This window comes from Micropterus dolomieu, linkage group LG08, assembly GCF_021292245.1.
Source record: "Micropterus dolomieu isolate WLL.071019.BEF.003 ecotype Adirondacks linkage group LG08, ASM2129224v1, whole genome shotgun sequence".
Classification (NCBI taxonomy): domain Eukaryota; kingdom Metazoa; phylum Chordata; class Actinopteri; order Centrarchiformes; family Centrarchidae; genus Micropterus; species Micropterus dolomieu.
This window is the reverse complement of record NC_060157.1, coordinates 29,035,755-29,055,169: the sequence shown is the minus strand read 5'-3', so window position 1 is coordinate 29,055,169 and position 19,415 is coordinate 29,035,755. Positions and strand designations below refer to the sequence as shown.

At 41.9% G+C, this 19,415-nt stretch overlaps 2 protein-coding genes across 5 annotated transcripts in view; both read left to right on the top strand.

The window, feature by feature from the left end:
- The window catches only part of LOC123975654 (serine/threonine-protein kinase mTOR), a 384,954-nt gene that overhangs the window by 291,960 nt on the left and 73,579 nt on the right, over positions 1-19,415 (top strand). The window lies entirely within an intron of this gene.
- The window catches only part of mtor (mechanistic target of rapamycin kinase), a 46,732-nt gene continuing 37,630 nt past the window's right edge, over positions 10,314-19,415 (top strand). For all 3 annotated transcript variants that reach the window (XR_006826128.1, XM_046057307.1, XM_046057308.1), the window contains exons 1-14: positions 10,314-10,468; positions 10,899-11,041; positions 11,320-11,428; positions 11,585-11,817; positions 12,110-12,310; positions 12,438-12,572; positions 12,656-12,931; positions 13,636-13,744; positions 13,922-14,105; positions 15,475-15,603; positions 15,790-16,034; positions 17,995-18,204; positions 18,416-18,621; positions 19,064-19,186. Coding sequence is in view for 2 of the 3 variants with exons in the window: in XM_046057307.1 (XP_045913263.1) it covers positions 10,913-11,041; positions 11,320-11,428; positions 11,585-11,817; positions 12,110-12,310; positions 12,438-12,572; positions 12,656-12,931; positions 13,636-13,744; positions 13,922-14,105; positions 15,475-15,603; positions 15,790-16,034; positions 17,995-18,204; positions 18,416-18,621; positions 19,064-19,186 (2,289 nt within the window). In the remaining variant the exon portion in view is untranslated. The remainder of the gene's footprint in view (positions 10,469-10,898; positions 11,042-11,319; positions 11,429-11,584; positions 11,818-12,109; positions 12,311-12,437; positions 12,573-12,655; positions 12,932-13,635; positions 13,745-13,921; positions 14,106-15,474; positions 15,604-15,789; positions 16,035-17,994; positions 18,205-18,415; positions 18,622-19,063; positions 19,187-19,415) is intronic.

The following is a 19,415-nucleotide window of genomic DNA, read 5'->3' as shown; positions in this document are numbered from 1 at the left end:
CACATTAAGCCTGTGGCAAAGAACCTTGGTGTTTGGTTTGATAGTAATTTAAATTTTGAGCAGCACACCACAAAGCTTGTTCAATCATGTTTTTATCAACTTAGAAATATAGCAAAAATTCGATCTATGTTAACTTTTAAGGACACCGAGACCATTTTACACGCCTTCATCTCATCATGCCTGGATTATTGCATCAGCCTTTTCACCTGTTTAACCCAAAAATCTACTGATCGACTCCAGACTGTCCAGAACTCAGCTGCCAGGCTTTTAACCAGAACAAAGAAATATGACCACATTACTCCTATTTTAGCTTCATTAAACTGGCTCCCAGTGTGTTTTAGAATTGACTTTAAAATTCTATTGATCACTTTTAAAGCTCTTCATGGCCTCTCGCCTTGTTATATTTCTGACCTTTTAGTCCCATATACACCAGCACGTACCTTGAGATCCTCGGGCAGAGGTCTGCTGTCTGTTCCAGAGTCTCGAGTGAAAACTAAAGGGGACAGAGCGTTTGCTGTCAGGGCCCCGAGGCTCTGGAACAGCCTGCCCGAGGAAATCAGGTCAGCTGAGTCAGTCAACTCTTTTAAATCCCTTCTTAAAACATACTTTTATTGGAAAGCCTTTCCCGATCTTATTTGACTTTATTTTATTGTATTTTACTCATTTTATATTTATCTTAAACGTGTATTTTAGTCTTTTCAGTGTTTTCATGCTTTTATCTTGTATTGTTTTTGTATTATTGTCTCTTGGGTATTATTGTCTTTACACTTGTTAAAGCACTTTGTAACTTGTTTTTGAAAAGTGCTCTACAAATAAAGATTATTATTATATTATTATTATTAAAATGTTGATTAGCGGGACAAACTGGGCAATCTGGATGCACATCTCTTACTAAATAATAAACGTCACATCAAGTCATAATATAAATAGCATTTTAACTTTGAAAATGAATTAAAGGAAACCTGGGGGTGTTTGAATGGGACTGATGGAGCTGATAACATTAATATCTAGCAAGTATTGTTATCCATAAAATACAGGGGCTATGCTGGAGTTTGTCAGTAAAGAAGATGCTGGATCATCAGCTAGTACAAGCACAGTTGATCCACATCCAGCCTTAGTCCAGTAGGCTACTAGCACAGACCTAGGTGAAGTACAGGCAGCCTCAGCCAGTACGAGCACAGCCAGAGATGTACAGCCAGCATCAGATACAAGCAGCTCTGACCCTAATGGAACAGACGCTGCTCCACCAAATGACCAAGCAGGTTGGACCCCTGTCTTAACAGATTTTATAAGGACTGAGTTAGTGTGCAGAGGTCCATTCAAACCAGCACTGGATGAAAGAGCTTTCCATTCCATTCAGGTGTATTACAGAGACAGATGGAGGATTATAGTGAGAGCACCGTGGTGTCAAGTGTGACTGTGCAGCAATGGCAAATTGATGTGAGTATTATGCAAATTAGCGGCAACAGGCATAAACGAGAACCCAGGGCTTGCAAAAGGTTCCTAGGTAGCCTACGTATCGAATATGCACAAACAGGCATTGGGAGAATACATGTGCTATCTTGGCTGCAGTCTGAAAGGAAGAGGTGTGATGTGAATTTGCGACAATCAGCGTCAAGGGGTTAATGAATTACTTTCATGATTAGAGAGGCTGCTGTTAGTAATCCTGCCCAACACTGGGTATGCATGCTTATGCTCTGGTCAAAGCCCTTTCTTACATGGCAGTGCCAATAATAACAGGCCAAGCAAGGGAAGCTGCTAAAGCTTGTGGTTCTCCCCGTCAGAAGAAATAACAAATGTAAACATTTGCACATTTTTTATTTCTTAGTACTGTACAGTACAACACACCCAACAACTAATAATTCTGCGGCAGCATCCAGTTTTTGATCTGGGACAGACAGATTCTCGTTCTCCACCTTCTCCTCCCTCCTCCTGCGCGGTACTCCTGCTCCTGCTCTTGCTCCGCCTCCTCCTACTCCTCCTCCTCCTCCACCTCCTCATCTTCCTCCTATCCCTTCTCCTCCTCTAACTCCTACTGTTCCTCTTTCTTCACCTCTTACTCCACTTCATACTGCTCTTCCTCCTCTTCTCTGGTGTCCTTCCTTCACATCTTTCTGGATCCATTGTTCCAAAACTGAATTCACCTCGCGCAGAACCATGGCTCAGGGTGGGCGGTCATCTGCCTCCACCGGTTGGGGGTGAAGGAGAGAGAGAGAGAGAGAGAGAGAGTGTGAATGAATGAACTGACTCTGGCCCATTTATCTTTGTGTTTCCACCTGGGTAGCTGTGTCCTAACTGAGCTCAAGCTGTGCTGCCTTGAGTGAACAATACTGAATGTTAGTGCTTTCTCAGTGACCACATGGTGTAGGCAATGAGAAATGAAGGGATTTGTGTAGAGTTTAGGAAAATGTGTGTGCTTTTTGAAAAACGTTCAAAAGCCTGCTTATAGTGTTTTAGCATTGGAGAAAAACTGCAACTTATTGGGAGAAAACTGAACATTGAACACCCCCATCGCCAAAATGGCATAATTCCCGTTTCATTACTCCTCTGCAAAGATTGGGAGACTATGAGATTGGGAGTCGAATCAGGCTCCTTCTATCAAAGCATCGAATCTTTGACTATTGGGGGTCACCCATTGTGAAAGAAGCGGCTGTAAAACGGGGAATGAATTTTTTTAGCTTTACAACCCCCATCAAATGACTTGTTCACAATTTGATCCATTTGGTCCGATAACATTTGGAAAGTCTAGAAGATCTGCACGATTATCATTTTACACCGATTCAAGTTGTCAAGTTTAATTTGTTCTTGCCGACGAAGAAGCCTACTCCATGTTAGAACCTAGAATTTTCTCCACTGCACCATAAATTGTGACTTCAGCCAATCCAAGGATGTCCCCCCTGTATCTGTCTAGTTCATGGGTCAGTTTCGTCACTACCACAGGCATACAGGGTGTCCCAGACATTCCATGTCCCAGTTATGGTGTCATTCTTTGAGAGGCTGATGGTTGATGTTGGTGTTGATATTGTCCCAGTTACATACTCGTCGCCCCCACCCTGTGGCGAAACAGTGGGCAGCGTGGTTGTTGTTTTTCCAAACCGTGACAGATGCCAACTATTGTGAATAGTTGGGCTAATCTCTGACAAACTAAATTCAGTGTTCCCTTAAACCAAAATAAACAATAGATATGTGACTTATAGGTATAGAAGTCACCTAAATGGTAGCCAAGCTAAAATGGTAGGCCGAACATCACCAACTTATGCCTTCAAAGTAGCATAATTGGAAGTGCCATACTGAACACATCCACAGGTGTGTTGCCTGTGCAGGTGGGTAGATGCATTCAGGCCAGGATACAGTGCTGGGCTGTGGCAGGGGATGAGAGCCGCCCCCAGCATTTAGAAGCAGATGTTACCCCATGAATCCTTGCCCAGGAATCTATGACTCATACCAAATCCCTCCTTCTGCTTAACAAAAATCCATAAGAGGAGGAGGAGGAATGAAATGGGGAAAGGGAAAGAACATGGGGCGGTGGAGGGTCAATCAAGAAGTGCGTGACAGAGGGAGGGAAGGATGAAGGTGGGAAGGATTAACAGATGGATGGATGGCAGATGACTAAGGTGGGTGGTGGAATGAGTGCAGGAGTAATCTCTCTTTAACAACTTCCCCACACTCTCCCCCTCCAGTCTAGAAAAGAATGACATGCTCCATCATAGAGGAAATATTTCAAAAGCACAGCTGAGTGAAGAGGCAAAGCTGAAAATAAACAGGAGCGACGGCAGAGAAATCAAAGCCTCGGACTGATGAAAGTGCTCCCAACATCCTGTCTGTCACTTAGCAGAGGAGGCCGGCTGCCTGTTAGGACAAGAGTCCCTTGTGGCTTTGAGTGTGCATACATTTGTGGTGTTCAAGTTATTTTACGTGTGTGTTGAAGTCAAGTGACTTTATGTGTGTTTCTCTCTCTGTCTTTCTCACACACACACACACGCACACACACACACACACATACACACAAACTCTCCAGTGAAAGCCATGTCTAAAACAAAGGTGAGTGTTGCCGATTGAGTGAGTTGGTGTCTCATCAGTGAAGTATGTCTGGCTTGAACAGCCCTCCGAGAGATTAAGAGGGCCCCTTGGGTGTAAAAGTAGGGATGTGTTCCCCTTCCCAGTGTTGTTACATTTAATTTCTCACCCACTCACGCCCTCACCTTCTCAGTTTCTCCATGTAACGTACTCTAAGGCCAACATATACATTTGCATGCGATGAATGCAAACAGACACACACTGCTGCAGACTTACAGTATCAACCTGACTGGGGTTTAATCAGCTTTCTGTAACCCTGCAAGTTATTTACCAAATCACGCACCAATTAAATATGCAAAAACAAAATTGTGCATGTATGACATTTGCTTGATGAAAATGAGCTTGTGCTGGCAGAATAATAAAAAATCTAAAGAACATGAGGCCGGGCATTGTCCTGCGCCAGGAGGAACCGAGGACCCACTGCACCAGCGTAAGGTCTGACAATGGCTCTGAGGATTTCATGACGGTACCAGACGATCACTGACCCTCCACCAAACTGGCCATGCTGGATGATGTTGCAGGCAGCATAGCGTTCACCATGGCATCTCCAGACTTTTTCATGTCTGTAACATGTGCTCAGTCTGAACTTGCTCTCATGTGTGAACAACGTGTGCCAATGGCAGACCTGCCAACTCTGGTGTTCGCTGGCCAAAGCCAATTGAGCTGAACGGTGCTGGGCTGTCAGCACAGATCCCACCAGAGGACGTCAGGCCCTCATGCCACCCTCATGGAGTCTGTTTCTGACAGTTTGGTCAGAAACATGCACACCAGGGGCCAGGGCTACTCAAAATATTAATTGATGAAATATAGGATTTGGGTCTGGGGTTTTCTCCCCAGATGATTTTGAGCACTAAACACTTAATTTCCTGCATTTTCCAGAATGCACCAAAGTTACTTCTTTTGGACAACGCAGATGTTTCTTCTATATTTACATTGCATTGCAGGTTTTCTTATTGTCCAAATAAACCTTTCTAAAAGCATTTATTTGTTAATTAACATTTCTTGGTGCAAGTTGGTTTTTTTTGCCCGGTATGCCAGATTTCCAGTCCACCGTTAGAGGTCATTTTGAGTGCTCTGGCAGTGCTCCTCCTGTTCCTCCTTGCACAAACAAGCAGATACCATTACTGGTGCTGTGTTGATGCCCTTCTACAGCCCTGTCCAGCTCTCCTAGTGTAATGGCTGTCTTCTGGTAAAACTTCTTGCGATGGCACATATGGATGTGCCATCCTGGAGGAGCTGGACTACCTGTGCAACCTGAATGGGCTGCAGGTACCACCTCATTCTACCAATAGTGACAAGGACACTAACAAATTGCAAAACGATAGAACAATTAGTCAGGAAGGATAAAGAGAGAGCAATTGTGTGTGGCCGCCACCTGCAAAACCATTCCTTTTTTGGAGGTTGTCTTGCTGTTGCCTCTCCAGTGCACCTGTTGTCACTTTCATTTGTGCCAAAAACAAGTGACACTGATTCGCAATTGCTTATGCTTCCTAACTGCAGATTCATATCCCTGAATATTTAATTTAATATTATATTGCGATCACTAAGTGTACCCTTAATTTTTTTGAGCAGTGTAGAAGACAACACTAATAGTCAAAAGCAAAAGAGGATCCACTGATCTGGAATGCTAGGAGAAATACTTTGATTGTAATCTCTTTTAAATCTATGAATGTGTTATTTTTACCAGACTACAAGGATCATCAGAATAAAGTTTAAGAGTTAATATCATTTAGTAGACACATTAATTTCCAATTAATTTTAAGCCAGTTTTATTGCCATTCTTTAGTGCCAGCAACGGATTTTAACACTCTTACTGTATACTAAATTAAATTGAGTTCAAATACAGGTTATTTTAAGACTACTTAAAAACGAGATGCTGGTGAATTGCCTTAATCTTCATATTAAGTGTTGTGGAAAAACAACTTTAGTTCAGCTCCAGTTCTCTAAATGAAGGAAATAATTTTTAAAGTAGTTGACATGAGCAGAGGAATTTCAAATAGAAATACCTGATTCTTCACTCTAAAAACTAATTCAGGGGACCTTTAGTCATTACTTAAATATATATATTGTTGTGAAATAAAAAATCAAGTTCTGAGATACTGTTAGACTTTTTACTTGTAATTGTTATTTTATTGAGCTTGGATGACACGCAAATTATGCCAATATACTAGCATGACTTGTCAGAGTTTAACATTTTCAGTTAATCAAAAAATAATTTAATTTTAACGTGTTAACGTAAAATACAATTTGTTGATGTTTAAACGGCCCACAGTTTCCCTCTCTTGCATGTGCAGGCATGTTCAAGGCAGACAAGTGACCACAGGGCCACAGCTGAAACTCATTGAAGATGATGTGTTGAATGGTAAGTAATTTTATGCTTAAGTACACATATTTGCATTTTCTCAGGATGATGTTGGTGATAGCCTGCTGTAACTGAATACCGAAATCTGGAAGTCCTTACTCTGAAATTTGAGCAGTGTTGATAGTACGGTGTGCCGAGGTAAAGTTAGCTAGTAGCTGTAGCCTGTCACTGATTGAGTAGGCTTAAATGCGGGAGTAATAGGTGGCCAGGCAGCCAGGGAAAACGTCTTGGAAAGCTAACTTAATATGGGATTACCCATTAGCCACCGCTCCGGTTAGCATGTAGGCTAGCTACGTTTCTAAACTACAAGTAGCTAGACAAACTAGACTATGATTCAGATGAGAAGAAATACTAAAGATAACTCGCTAACACACAACTTAACTCTTGCAGAGATCAACTAAATTATTAAGTTCAAGTTACTTAGAAATATGTATTATAGTGGCCAAAAAGCTTCTTGACCTCACTTAAAATATTATGTTGGATCAACTTAAATACTTCCATTCACGTTGACAATTATAATGTTACTTGCGTTTTAACTGTGGCCTAAAAGGTAATTCACCATACTCAAAAGATTGCTTTTAATGAATGTAATTCTGCCAGCAGTCTTAACTTAAAAATTCTATTTTTAATTTCTAACAATAACATATTTGTTTTTGTTGACCCAATGTTTTATTTTTTAGTGTTCCTGCTTGTCATACTACTGTTAGTGCAGTAGGAGTAGATGAGTACAATGAGATACATTCATTAAAAACTTGATTATCAGTTCTTTACATTGTTGTGTAAGGTTCGGAGAAGAGTCTGTTAATACTAGGGCTGCTCGGAGGTTCTGTGGTTGTGGTGGACCATGGTTAAGAAGTTGGCCATGTATCATGAAAGATGGCTGACACCCAGCTCTTCCAAACAGAAAGCATACACTTATAACTATCAACAACAATTGACAAAATCAGTCACAACAATGACACCTTTTATCAAACCAGCCTTCATTATAGCCTACATTTTATTTATCTTGAAATTAAACTACTCCCCTATTGCAATGAGAATTCCCAAAAGACCACTCATGGTCCTCAGACCCCAGGCTAGTAACCATTGCTATATCTGGGTCACTAAAAGAGTGAGTGAAATGTTTGTTTGCCATACCATCATACCATGTCTTCAACCTTACTGATGGCAGAAATGTAAAATAATATGGTAATGTTCCTGATGAAAATGCATATGACATGTAAAGTCCAGTCTCCTACAATTACAAAAAAAGAGGTTATGGGTCTAATTGGTGAGTAGCACTGTGGTAAATGTCACAGTGTTTACATACCTGTAGGAGAGATACTGTCTGTTCCTCTCAGTTTACCTGGGCAATGTCTCCACCTTGAGGCAGGAACCATCCTGACCACCAAATGCAACACAGGTGAATACTGCAAGTATTAGCAGGAACAAACTAACCTGCTAACGGGCCCTGAGTTAAAAACAAGCTGCTGGGTTCCAGTTAACCCCATATTGCTTCTACTCTCTGTGCAATGTGTACAGTAGTTCTAAGAGTGAATATTAGATGGCCACAGGTTTTCTGTATAGTAGTTTATTTAGAAATAATCAACAAATGAAGACAAAAATAAAATTATGATCATAAAACTATATTTTTCGCACATTTTAAAATAGGGCATCAAGACGATGCAATAAAGCAGGACCCATCATAAGGCCCTTATTATACCATATACATAGTGCATATTCCCAAACAAAATTTTAATTACATTAGCAGAAACCAGTTGGCACATGGTAAGCTTGGGGCTTTTACGACTGGTAATCTGGGGCAGTTGCCAGATTTGCCCCATTGGTAATCCAGCATTGATAATAGACCTTTTCCCAGCAGACATGACATGTTATAGCTGGAAAAGCACATAACTTCACACACACATCGATGTGAATAAAAGGGTTTAAATTAACAGTAAAAACAAAGTGTGCATAGATGAGGCTACAGCAGCTCTACAGGAATGTTTTGAGTGTGCAGACTGGCACATATTCAGAATGGCTGCCACCCAGAGAACCACATCAATCTTGAGGAATATACAGCATCAGTGACATCAAAAATTAGAAAATGTGTTGATGATGTGGTAATCACTAAAGCAATAAGATCATTCCCCAGCGAGGAAGCCTGGATGAATGGAGATGTGAGGGCTCTATTGTTGAGCTAAGAAGCTTTTCAGTCAGGTTTCGGTCGGTTCTGATGAAGCGCTTTGAGAAACTGGTTCTCCAGCACTTAAAGAACAACATCCCAGCCAGTCTGGACCCTCACCAGTTTGCTTTTGGAACCAATAGATCCACAGAGGATGCCATCTCCATTGTACTCCACTCAGCCCTCACACACCTTGAGAAAAACAACACCTATTTATATCAGAATGCTGTTTGTGGATTTCAGACAGAGACTTTGTTTCAGATCAGCATCCAATACAATCTCCCCCATGAAGCTGATCGGCAAACCTTGGGTTTAAGTACCACACTACGCAACTGGATATTGGACTTTCACTTAATAGACCCCAGTTAGTTTGCATTGGCGGTCACACCTCCTCCACTCTAGCCCCCTTCTGTTCATGCTGCGTGTCCATGACTGCAACCTCTAACATGAAGAGAACTCTGTGGTGAAGTTTGTGGACAGGACCACCATCATCGGCTGGATTTCAGCAACGATGATAGTTCATATTGGAAGAAAATCAACAATCTTGCAGAGTGGTGTACAGAGAACCACCTACTACTCAATGTCAGCAAAACCAACGAGATGATCATTGATTTTAGGAAAAAGGAGGCAAAGACACAAATTCCTGTCTACATCAGTGGAGCTGAGGTGGGCAGTTTTAGGTTCCTTGGAATCAGCATCACATGGTTATCACATGGTTATCCATGCTGTTAAAGAAAGCCCAGAAATGGCTCGGAAATCACCTTCCTGCCATCTGGCAGGAGATATATTTCTGCTGTCACATCACCAGACCTCAGAACAGCTTCTTTCCCCAGGCTATGACCCTCAGCCATTAAATTATTTTATTTCTATGACTTGTTATTTATCCACACATCTAGTGTAGGCTATATCAACATTTGATTTTTGTGAGTATAGCGCAAAGGAACAACATCTCATTTTACAACCCTGTGTGGTAAAATAATAAATAAATCTACATTGTATAGGCCTATGTGTGTACATATGTAAATATATGCTTTGTCTCCTTCTAGGTGTAGCCTATTTATAATTTTGAGAGGTTATCACGGTGTTAGAAATCTGAAATTACAGAGCAGAACTTGTTAAAGTAAATGACCTGTATTTCATTGAATGGTTTACATTGTAGGTGGAAGTGCATCTCTGTCTCAGCCTCACCTGTTGAACTGTGACCATAATGTATTCTGTTTTCTTTTGGTTGCCAAGAATTTGTTCTTCCTTTTTTGACTGCCAGTTTGTGGTCACATAAATGTAAATGTAATGTAATGTCACTGAGCTGTAGGCTACTTGGTTAGGCTCTGTCTCTGCTTTTTAGTACAGTAGAGATATATTGTGTCAATTCATATATTTTTAGGGCCATTCTAGGCCATTCTACTCAAGTTTCTTCTTTCCAAATGAGGTTTATTTATATTGCATTATAATTTGGTTTACTCTGATGGGTGTTTGAAATGCTTTGCTGTTGTGAGCAATGGTTGTGAGACTGCTGGTCAGAGGGGCAGTTAGTCTCAGCAACAATTGACATAGGAGCTGGTTTTATCCCTCTTTGGACTGTAAAGGGATACAGTATAACGTCTTACAAATACAAATATTCAAGTAAAAACTGTAGCGTTACTCAAGGACACCCGAGCTGCATGCGCGTAGCTCTGCGCAGGATACTCAGCGCAACTTAACGCTTGTGAAGTTTGCTGTATGTACCCTGCCGGAGACGGTCCAGCTCAACATAGCGATAGCATAGTTAGCCAACATTGCCCAATGCTAGCCAGCTAGTCGTACAATGAGAGATACTCTGCAAGAGCCGAATAGCAATTAAGTGGCCGACATATTATTATAAACACGTAAGTGGAACAAAGCGACTGTACAATCACGCAAACGGTTTCCTACATGTAGCTTAACTTTAGCACTAACCTAGCTAACATTAGCTTAACAGAACCAGCATGATGTACTCATGAGGTTCTGAATTAATGTTACCTGTACCTGACATATAGTACTTGGACGTGTTAGTTTTGTATTAATGGTGTAGAGGATGCTGTCTTTCTAGCTTAGTGTAATGTATCTGTTTGGTACGTTAATCTCCTATTGCTGCTGAGCAAGGTTGACAATTTGTTTCACTGACGTTAGCTAGCTTTAACGTCAGATACAACATTGATGTGTGTAAACAACTCGGGGGAAATATTAGTTCTTTCCAAATATGGTATTTATACTTTTTCTTCGTTGAATTTGTTTTGAGAACCCGGAACCATATCCATTTTATTTGTGTCCTTGCAGATTAGGCCACCCAAATGGTGATCATGTCGGGCACAGCAACTGTGCTGCAACAGTTTGTCAGTGGGCTGAAGAGTCGAAATGAAGACACCAGAGCAAAATCTGCCAAAGATTTGCAGCACTATGTGACTACAGAGCTCAGAGAGGTAACAGCAAAAATAAACACGGACGTAATTGAATCCTGTCATGAGGGTATCATTTCCTATACTGTAACCGGAATGAGTGTTGTTGTCCTGAAAAACTGTAAAGTGATCAGTTGTTTACAGTATTTTAGGAGTGGATGTGAATGTGGTTATAAATATTACATAACATGTGCAGGGATCGTAAGAAATATTTTTCCTTTCCTAAGAGATAGCAGATTTTTTATACTTACCAATTTTGCTTTTCCTACTGGTTTGTGATACTGGTTTTGTGCTTTCCACAGTTGAGCCAAGATGAAGCCACTACATTCTATGATGAGTTGAACCACCACATATTTGAGCTGGTATCCAGCTCTGATGTAAATGAGAGGAAGGGAGGGATTCTCGCTATTGGTAAGCCATAAAAGTTAACATGCTAAATGTTACAAACTTTTTATTTTTTTAAGATCTGTTGGAATAAAGAGACATGTTATTTACATGGATGTTAGTATACACATTGTACTGTATGTGTGAAACAGTGTATAACTGTTGCTCAATAATTTGTTTCAGTGAGTCTGATCGGAGTCGAGGGAGGCAATGCCACCAGGATCAGCCGCTTTGCCAACTACCTGCGCAACTTGCTTCCATCCAGTGACCCCGTGGTCATGGAGATGGCCTCTAAAGCCATGGGTCACCTGTCTATGGCAGGGGACACCTTTACTGCTGAGTATGTGGAGTTTGAGGTGAAGAGGGCCCTGGAGTGGTTGGGAGCAGACAGAAATGAAGGCAGACGCCATGCTGCAGTGAGTGACTAGCAGACAGCAGGGACCATGTTGTTTGTTGAAATACCCCCACTACTTGGTGTTGTTTATGTATGGTGGAGATGAGGGCAAAGGACAGTTTGACAGACTTTTTTTTTTTTACTTTATGAATTAATTAATTGATACATATAATCTATTAATGTGTCTATTTTTGAAAGTATTCATGCTTTTAAAGTATTTTTTCATGCCTGCCTAAAACCTTTGCACAGTACTGGATATTAACACTGTAAAGAAGTAAACCCAAGAAAGGAAATAATGACTTTTTCTTTTCCAGGTGTTGGTGTTGAGGGAGCTGGCTGTAAGCGCACCCACCTTCTTCTTTCAGCAAGTACAGCCCTTCTTTGACAACATCTTTTATGCAGTATGGGACCCCAAGCAGGCTATCCGAGAAGGGGCAGTATCTGCACTGCGAGCCTCTCTCATCCTCACCACACAGAGGGAAACCAAGGAAATGCAGAAACCACAGTGGTACAAAGTAAGACATTCCACTGGATCATGGCAAATCCAATTTTTTGCTCTTCCTTAGTACATGTTATATTTGCCAGGTGAAAAACCTATGTCCTTGTAATAGGCAACATGAGACTTTGTCTTTTCTGTAACAGCAAACCTTTGAGGAGGCAGAGAAAGGCTTCGATGAGACTTTGGCCAAAGAGAAAGGGATGAATCGTGACGACAGGGTCCATGGTGCTCTTTTGATCCTGAATGAGCTGGTTCGCATCAGCAGCATGGAGGGAGAGGTGAGGGCTGAATTCACGGCGGGAAAATTCTCATATCCACGAACAATTCCAACCTTCCTCTCACTGTCTCGTCTCTGTGACAGCGCATGCGTGAGGAGATGGAGGAGATCACACAGCAGCAGCTGGTCCATGATAAGTACTGCAAGGAGCTGATGGGATTTGGAACCAAACCCCGTCACATCACACCCTTCACTAGCTTCCAATCGGTGCAGCCACAGCAGTCCAATGCTCTCCTGGGCCTGCTGGGCTACAGCACACCTCAGGGCTTCCTCACCTTCGGAGCCGCACCACTACCTGCCAAGAGCTCGCTGGTGGAGAGCCGATACTGCCGTGAGCTGATGGAGGAGCGATTCGACCAGGTAGATTTAACAAGAAGATTGTTATGGCTGTGGCTGGCTATGTTTATGGCTGTGATGCAGTAATGGTAAAATATGTATTCATTTTTATATTATTTATTAAATGCATGATTATGAATGAATGGACATCAAGTACTGCAGCTCTACGCTTTTACCCGTGTTTTAGTTTAGTGGTTTTGTTTTAGGCTTTGAACTCTAGATTATATGTATGGGCTATCTCAATGGGGAAAAAATTAAACTACAATATCTTAACTGCTTCAACAATGGTTAAACTCACTCTCTAGATTACCTAGTTATTCCAGAGATGATCTGTGAGTGTGAATAAAATAGTCTTAAGTATCTTTGACAAAATATTCTTGTCTAAAATTTCATTTTACAATTCAATTATCTGTTTTTCAGCTCTATATTTTTTTCATGTACACAATAGTCCATGAAGATGGCCAAGTACAAAGTGGTTTACAGGACTAGCAAGCTGTAGGTTTTGTCACTATCAAAGTTGCATTTTGAATAGAAATATTGTATTTTCGATAGTGAAGAAGTTAAAAGTTAGATTTCATGTTAGAACGTATGCTGCTTAGCTCCCACAACATTGCAGCAGCCTTAAGATTTAACAGATATGTCTCAAAGTCAACAACACAAGACCAGTGCTCTTTTGAGTGCCAGATAAATCATAGTTGACACAAGCTTTTATTATGTGCTTTGTCCAGGTGTGTCGGTGGGTGCTGAAATACAAGACCAGTAAAAACCCTCTGATCCAGATGACCATCCTCAACCTACTTCCACGCCTGGCTGCCTTCCAGCCACATATCTTTACAGGTGAGACTAGTTAATGTTTGAATGGAATCCAAGATCCCGCAGACTCCATCTTTCACTCCAACATGCAGCCACACGTTCTTTCCCATTACTATATCCACTTAGCTTTTTGGTGGTTGTGGAATGTAAAGAGATCTGCATTTAACCATTTGCACTGTGATTGTTCAATCCAATGTGCAGACCAGTACCTGTCAGACACTATGGGCTACCTGCTGGGTTGTCTGAAGAAGGAGAAGGAGAGGACTGCAGCTTTCCAGGCTCTGGGTCTGCTGGTAGTGGCCGTCAGGGCAGAAATCCAGCCATACCTCTCGAAGGTTCTTGAGATCATCAAGGCTGCCCTTCCACCCAAGGACTTTGCACACAAGTCAGTAATTAAAAACATGAAATTGGCTCTAACACTGATACTGTAATTCATATGCAGCTAACGATGATTTTAGTATTCGAAGCTTCTATAGATTATTTTAACGATTCATCGATGCGTCATCTAAGAAGTACTTTTACTTGGTGCCCCCCCCCCCCCCCCCCCCCCCCCCCCCCCCCCCCCCACTCCCCCGTTAAGGGATCAGCTGTGCACGTTTATAGATTTTTATCACCTATCAGAAATTCATAGTGTGTCATACAGCAAACATCAGATCAACAGATCAACAACTAGACAGCTGCTTTACAAACACACATCACCCGAGTGCTATACAAGTTATACTAAAGGCTCGCGCAGACTACACGACTTTCAGCGTCGGCCGATGGCTGTGCCGTCATATGACGGCAGTCTTGAAGTCGTTGAGGCGTTCACACTACGTGACTGATCGGTGACAGGGGGTCACACACTACAGGAGCTGACAGCCGTTCTGTTACCCGACGCTGGTCTCCAAACCACGTTTTGTCAAGAAAACACACGTAAAATGTGAAACGGGAAATGAGCAATCCTGCACACGAAACAGCTGTTTGTTATTATAAAGATGGCGATTATAAAGACAAAGAATCTGGGTGAAGGATGGATTAGCACACGCAGGTAGCAGGAAACGTCTGAGCTAGAGAGAGCTGCAGGTGAGTTAAAAGGTGCAGCTCCCGACACCCAGTGAACTCCTGACTGTGAGGTTAAAACTCATGCACATTTTCAGATGTAAGTCTGTGGCTTACTTTGGCTTCAACTCAACAATCAATCAGGATTTCAGTTAAATGCTAATGTTGCTGTTACTGTTACCTTGTCTGTGGTCCGCTGGCAGAACACCGGCTGCTTTTTCTTCAGGTGCTGTCGTGCTGTTGCCGAGGCAACATAAATATCATTACAGAGTAGTTGTTTTCTTTAGCTTGAAATAATCCCATACTTTGGACACTTTCTTCTTTGTCACTCACTATTTTCTCTCTCTTCCTCCACTTTGCAAACAGCGGCATCATTATCACGTCATGTTCACAGCGTAAGCACGATGTGCGACAGTTATAAATGTCCCTGCGAAACACTGTGCTGTAAAGTTACATGGATTAAACGAAACATCGATGCAAAGAATTTGCGTCAATACATTTTAGTCATTGATTTAAGAGACCCTCCTCAATCTCCAAAGGCTAGTTTCATTTTGACTCTATTAATAAAAAAATCTAGGTCTAAAATGTATATTTGGGTTGGATCTCCTCTGTGGCAGATCTTTTCTAAAATAATTTGGGAATCTGTTCATGAAAGAAAAAGTGACTTACCATTAGTGTGTGTTTTTTGACTTTCTGGTCTTCCATGTGTGCAGGAGGCAGAAGACCATGCAGGTGGACGCCACAGTGTTCACCTGTATCAGCATGCTTTCCAGAGCCATGGGTCCCAGCATCCAACCAGACATTAAGGAGCTGCTGGAGCCAATGCTGGCTGTGGGCCTCAGGTAGGACTGAATGGCTTCACCACATGCTAAATCATTTTAACTTTTTTGGAACGTGTTTATGTTAGTAGAAGGGTTTAAATTGGGAGTTATACTTACATGGCAAATACACCACAACACACTTCTTTATCTAAAGAGAACAGCGATAATGACATTGGGTTGTTTGTCCATTGTGTCCTGTGCATCTAGTCCTGCACTGACAGCGGTGCTGTACGACCTGAGCCGTCAAATCCCCCAGCTGAAGAAGGACATCCAGGATGGTCTGCTGAAGATGCTTTCCCTGGTGTTGATGCACAAGCCACTGCGTCACCCCGGCATGCCCAAAGGCCTGGCTTACCAGCTGGCCTCGCCAAGCCTCACAAACATCCCTGAGGCCAGTGACGTCGGCAGCATCACACTGGCCCTGCGCACACTGGGAAGCTTTGAGTTTGAAGGCAAGAACCTAGCGACAGCTTTAAAGCAGGACTATCATAGTTTATGTTTAAAGCTTCATTATGTAAGATTTGGTGTTTTTTTGCAATTTGGCACCCCTACAGTTTAAGAGTGTAACTCACTGATGTCGTAAATAAGGACAGCTCTACATGTGCATTTGTTATGATTATGATGATTACTTTTGATCATAAATGATCAGGTTGATATATTTTCTAACACAGCCAAACATCAAATGCGAAAACACACTTGCATCTGTTTTGCGGCCTTTTATTTCACAAAGCATTCACCATCATCATTGGTCATTGTCCTTTTCTCTTCTCTTCTCTGCTTCCTTCGTCAGTGTTCTCTTGGGTATCTAAGCCTCTGCCATTTGCTAATGTTATGTCCATATGGGCTGCTGAGCCCAGTTATGGAGCCCACTTGCCTGGCTTAGGCATGACACTGCTGTTATTTTATGGTGGAAAAGTTAACTAATGTTGCTTGAAACTTGGGTGGTAAGCTAGCCAACAAATCTGGACAGCAACTTACACTAACACTGTAAGTGCACTTACAGTAACATTACCAATGTCTAAGCGTGTTCTAGTAAGTTTGCTAACAGATTTATAGCCAGCAGCTAAACCTCTGTCTTTGGCTGATTTTGTTTGGGTTGACAACTTTGCTAACACAGGCAACCTCAAGCAAGCACGACAACAGAAGACATAGCAAGCCAGCATATCCGTTATTACTAGTCCAACAGCAAGAAGGCCAGCTCCTTATCTGTCTTGCATTCTTTCAGCTCTTGTAGCTCAAACCAATGAGAAAAAGCCAGTCCTATATTTACTCTTGTCTTTTACTTGGTCACTCTTTTTTTTTTTCTCTTCTTTGTTTCCTCCGGAGTCGTCTTTGCAGCCTCTACCATGATATCCATACTAAGAATACTGAGCTAGCTTCGTCTTATAGCTAGTTTTCTGAAGAAAATCCAGTGAATGAAAAACATGAACGGACTCCAGTGACCTTTAAATTTAGTTCGGTCGGTAGAGAAAAACTTATGGTTACTTCTCAAATTCTTACACCGGACATCCACAAGGCTTCTGGCACATCTGCCGGAGCTAATCGCAGCCAACCTCTCCTCGTAGAATACGCGGTGAGTCTATTTTTCACGGAGGCCGTGTCAAGCTGCACAGAGCAGATCGAACCGGGCAGGAAGTCGGGCACAGAACGGCATAGAGAATCCTGTCCAATTTCTGTTCAATTTCCAAATAAAACACCCTGTTTAGACTCCCGATGGTATAACAACAATAAACACAATTTAAAAAGCATAATGTTCATGTAGGCTACATATTTAAATGTTTAAATAAACATTGAAAGATGTACCCTGCTTAACCATGGTAAAAACACAAAAATCAAGCACTAATTACCAAATTAATCAATCATCGTTGCCGGTAGGCCTGGTAGAAGCACAAAAAGTACAGATTAATTAATAACAAGCCAATAACGTGGGGCAGGCTGTTGCTCTGCTCCTGAAATGCTTCCAGTGGAAGGACGGAACAAAACCTTGACAAAGCCGGAACCTCGGCTCGCTTCTAGTGGGTAGCGTAGGTTTGCCTTTCAGTGCAAAAACAAATTATGCAAAACTGATCAGGCCTAGTTACGAGTAATAGAATATTTCTAGTTCTTCTAAATACAAGTTCTTGACCAGCTCGCATTGCAGAACCACCAAAAGTCTTCAGAGTTCATTTTTGAAATCCCAAACTGTTGAAATAAGCCAAACGGTGCAGTTTGGATAAAGAGTAAAGATTCCTCAAGCTAATGGTGTGTTCACAAAAGCAGAGATGCAAATACAGGATGAAAAATACACCTAACATGCTTTGTGATTATCTGTATTACAGCTCTAATCTGCCCTACAGCTATCTGAAAAATAACTGTAATGGCTAATTTCCCAGTTCAGGGATTATTCAAATTATTTATTTGTTCTTTCACCAGGACACTCCCTCACCCAGTTTGTGCGCCACTGTGCGGATCACTTCCTGAACAGTGAACACAAGGAAATCCGGATGGAGGCAGCTCGGACCTGCTCACGTCTCCTTACTCCCTCCATCCATCTGATCAGTGGCCATGTTGTCAGCCAGACCGCTGTGCAGGTTGTTGCAGATGTGCTCAGCAAGCTGCTAGTTGTTGGCATCACTGACCCAGGTAACACATGAAAGAATAAAAAAGGGGGAGGGAATGTAGTAGTGCCATGTGTGTTTATTATTATAAAAAAAAAGAATTAGCATTTGATTGTAAGACATGTTGTATTTGTGGCGTGGGGGATAAACGCCTGTTAACAGCTGTAATAGCCCATTATGATGACGGTAATGAGAGTCAAAATGTCCTACTTTTTCCTGTCCCTGTTCCTCTGCAGATCCAGACATTCGCTACTGTGTGCTGGCATCTCTTGATGAGCGTTTTGACGCTCATCTCGCCCAGGCTGAGAACTTGCAGGCGCTGTTTGTTGCACTGAATGATGAGGTGTTTGAGATCCGAGAGCTGGCCATCTGTACCATCGGACGCCTCAGCAGCATGAACCCTGCGTTTGTCATGCCCTTCCTACGCAAGATGCTCATCCAGGTAGGAGAGCCACACAACAGATGGCACACTATGAGTAGTTTAATAATTTATTGGGTTGAATGTTCTATATGGATTTTTTTTACCCAGTTAACATGGTTTCCAATTGGGATATTCCTGTAAATAGAGAGGATGTTAAATGAAAATATAATATTTGGAGTTTTACGATGAGACAAATCTAAGAAAAGATCACTTGTTGTCTGTTGTTTCAATGTGATGCCTTTAGAGGGCAGCAAATGCCTTGCTATTATGCACAGCCATACACAGCATACAAGTATTCAAAGAATTCCTTTATAAGACCTAATAGTTTTTAAACCTTTTTCTTAAGACCCTATTCCCATAACACCAATATATATGTACACTATGATTTAACCTCATTTAATTTTATTCCAGATAGGAAAGAGTGGGGGCATTATAGTTGACTCTGTTTTGAATTTTCTTGCAGATCTTAACAGAGCTGGAGCACAGTGGTGTCGGCAGGAACAAAGAGCAGAGTGCTCGTATGCTTGGTCACCTAGTCTCCAACGCCCCCCGCCTCATACGGCCATATATGGAGCCCATCCTTAAGGTACAACTCTGCTAGCTCTCCATTGTGTAGGCGTGTGATTGTAAACCAGGTTGTCACTTGAGTCAGCTCGAGGCTACATTAGACTACTACTAGCGTAACACACCACGACCGAACTGCTGATGGTTGAATTGCATTGTGGGTAATGTAGGTGCCAGGTTTTGACAAAGAAGAAGGTTCTGCTGCAATGATTTTGATGCTTCTTTATTCAACTGTCCATCTTGAGTCCAAC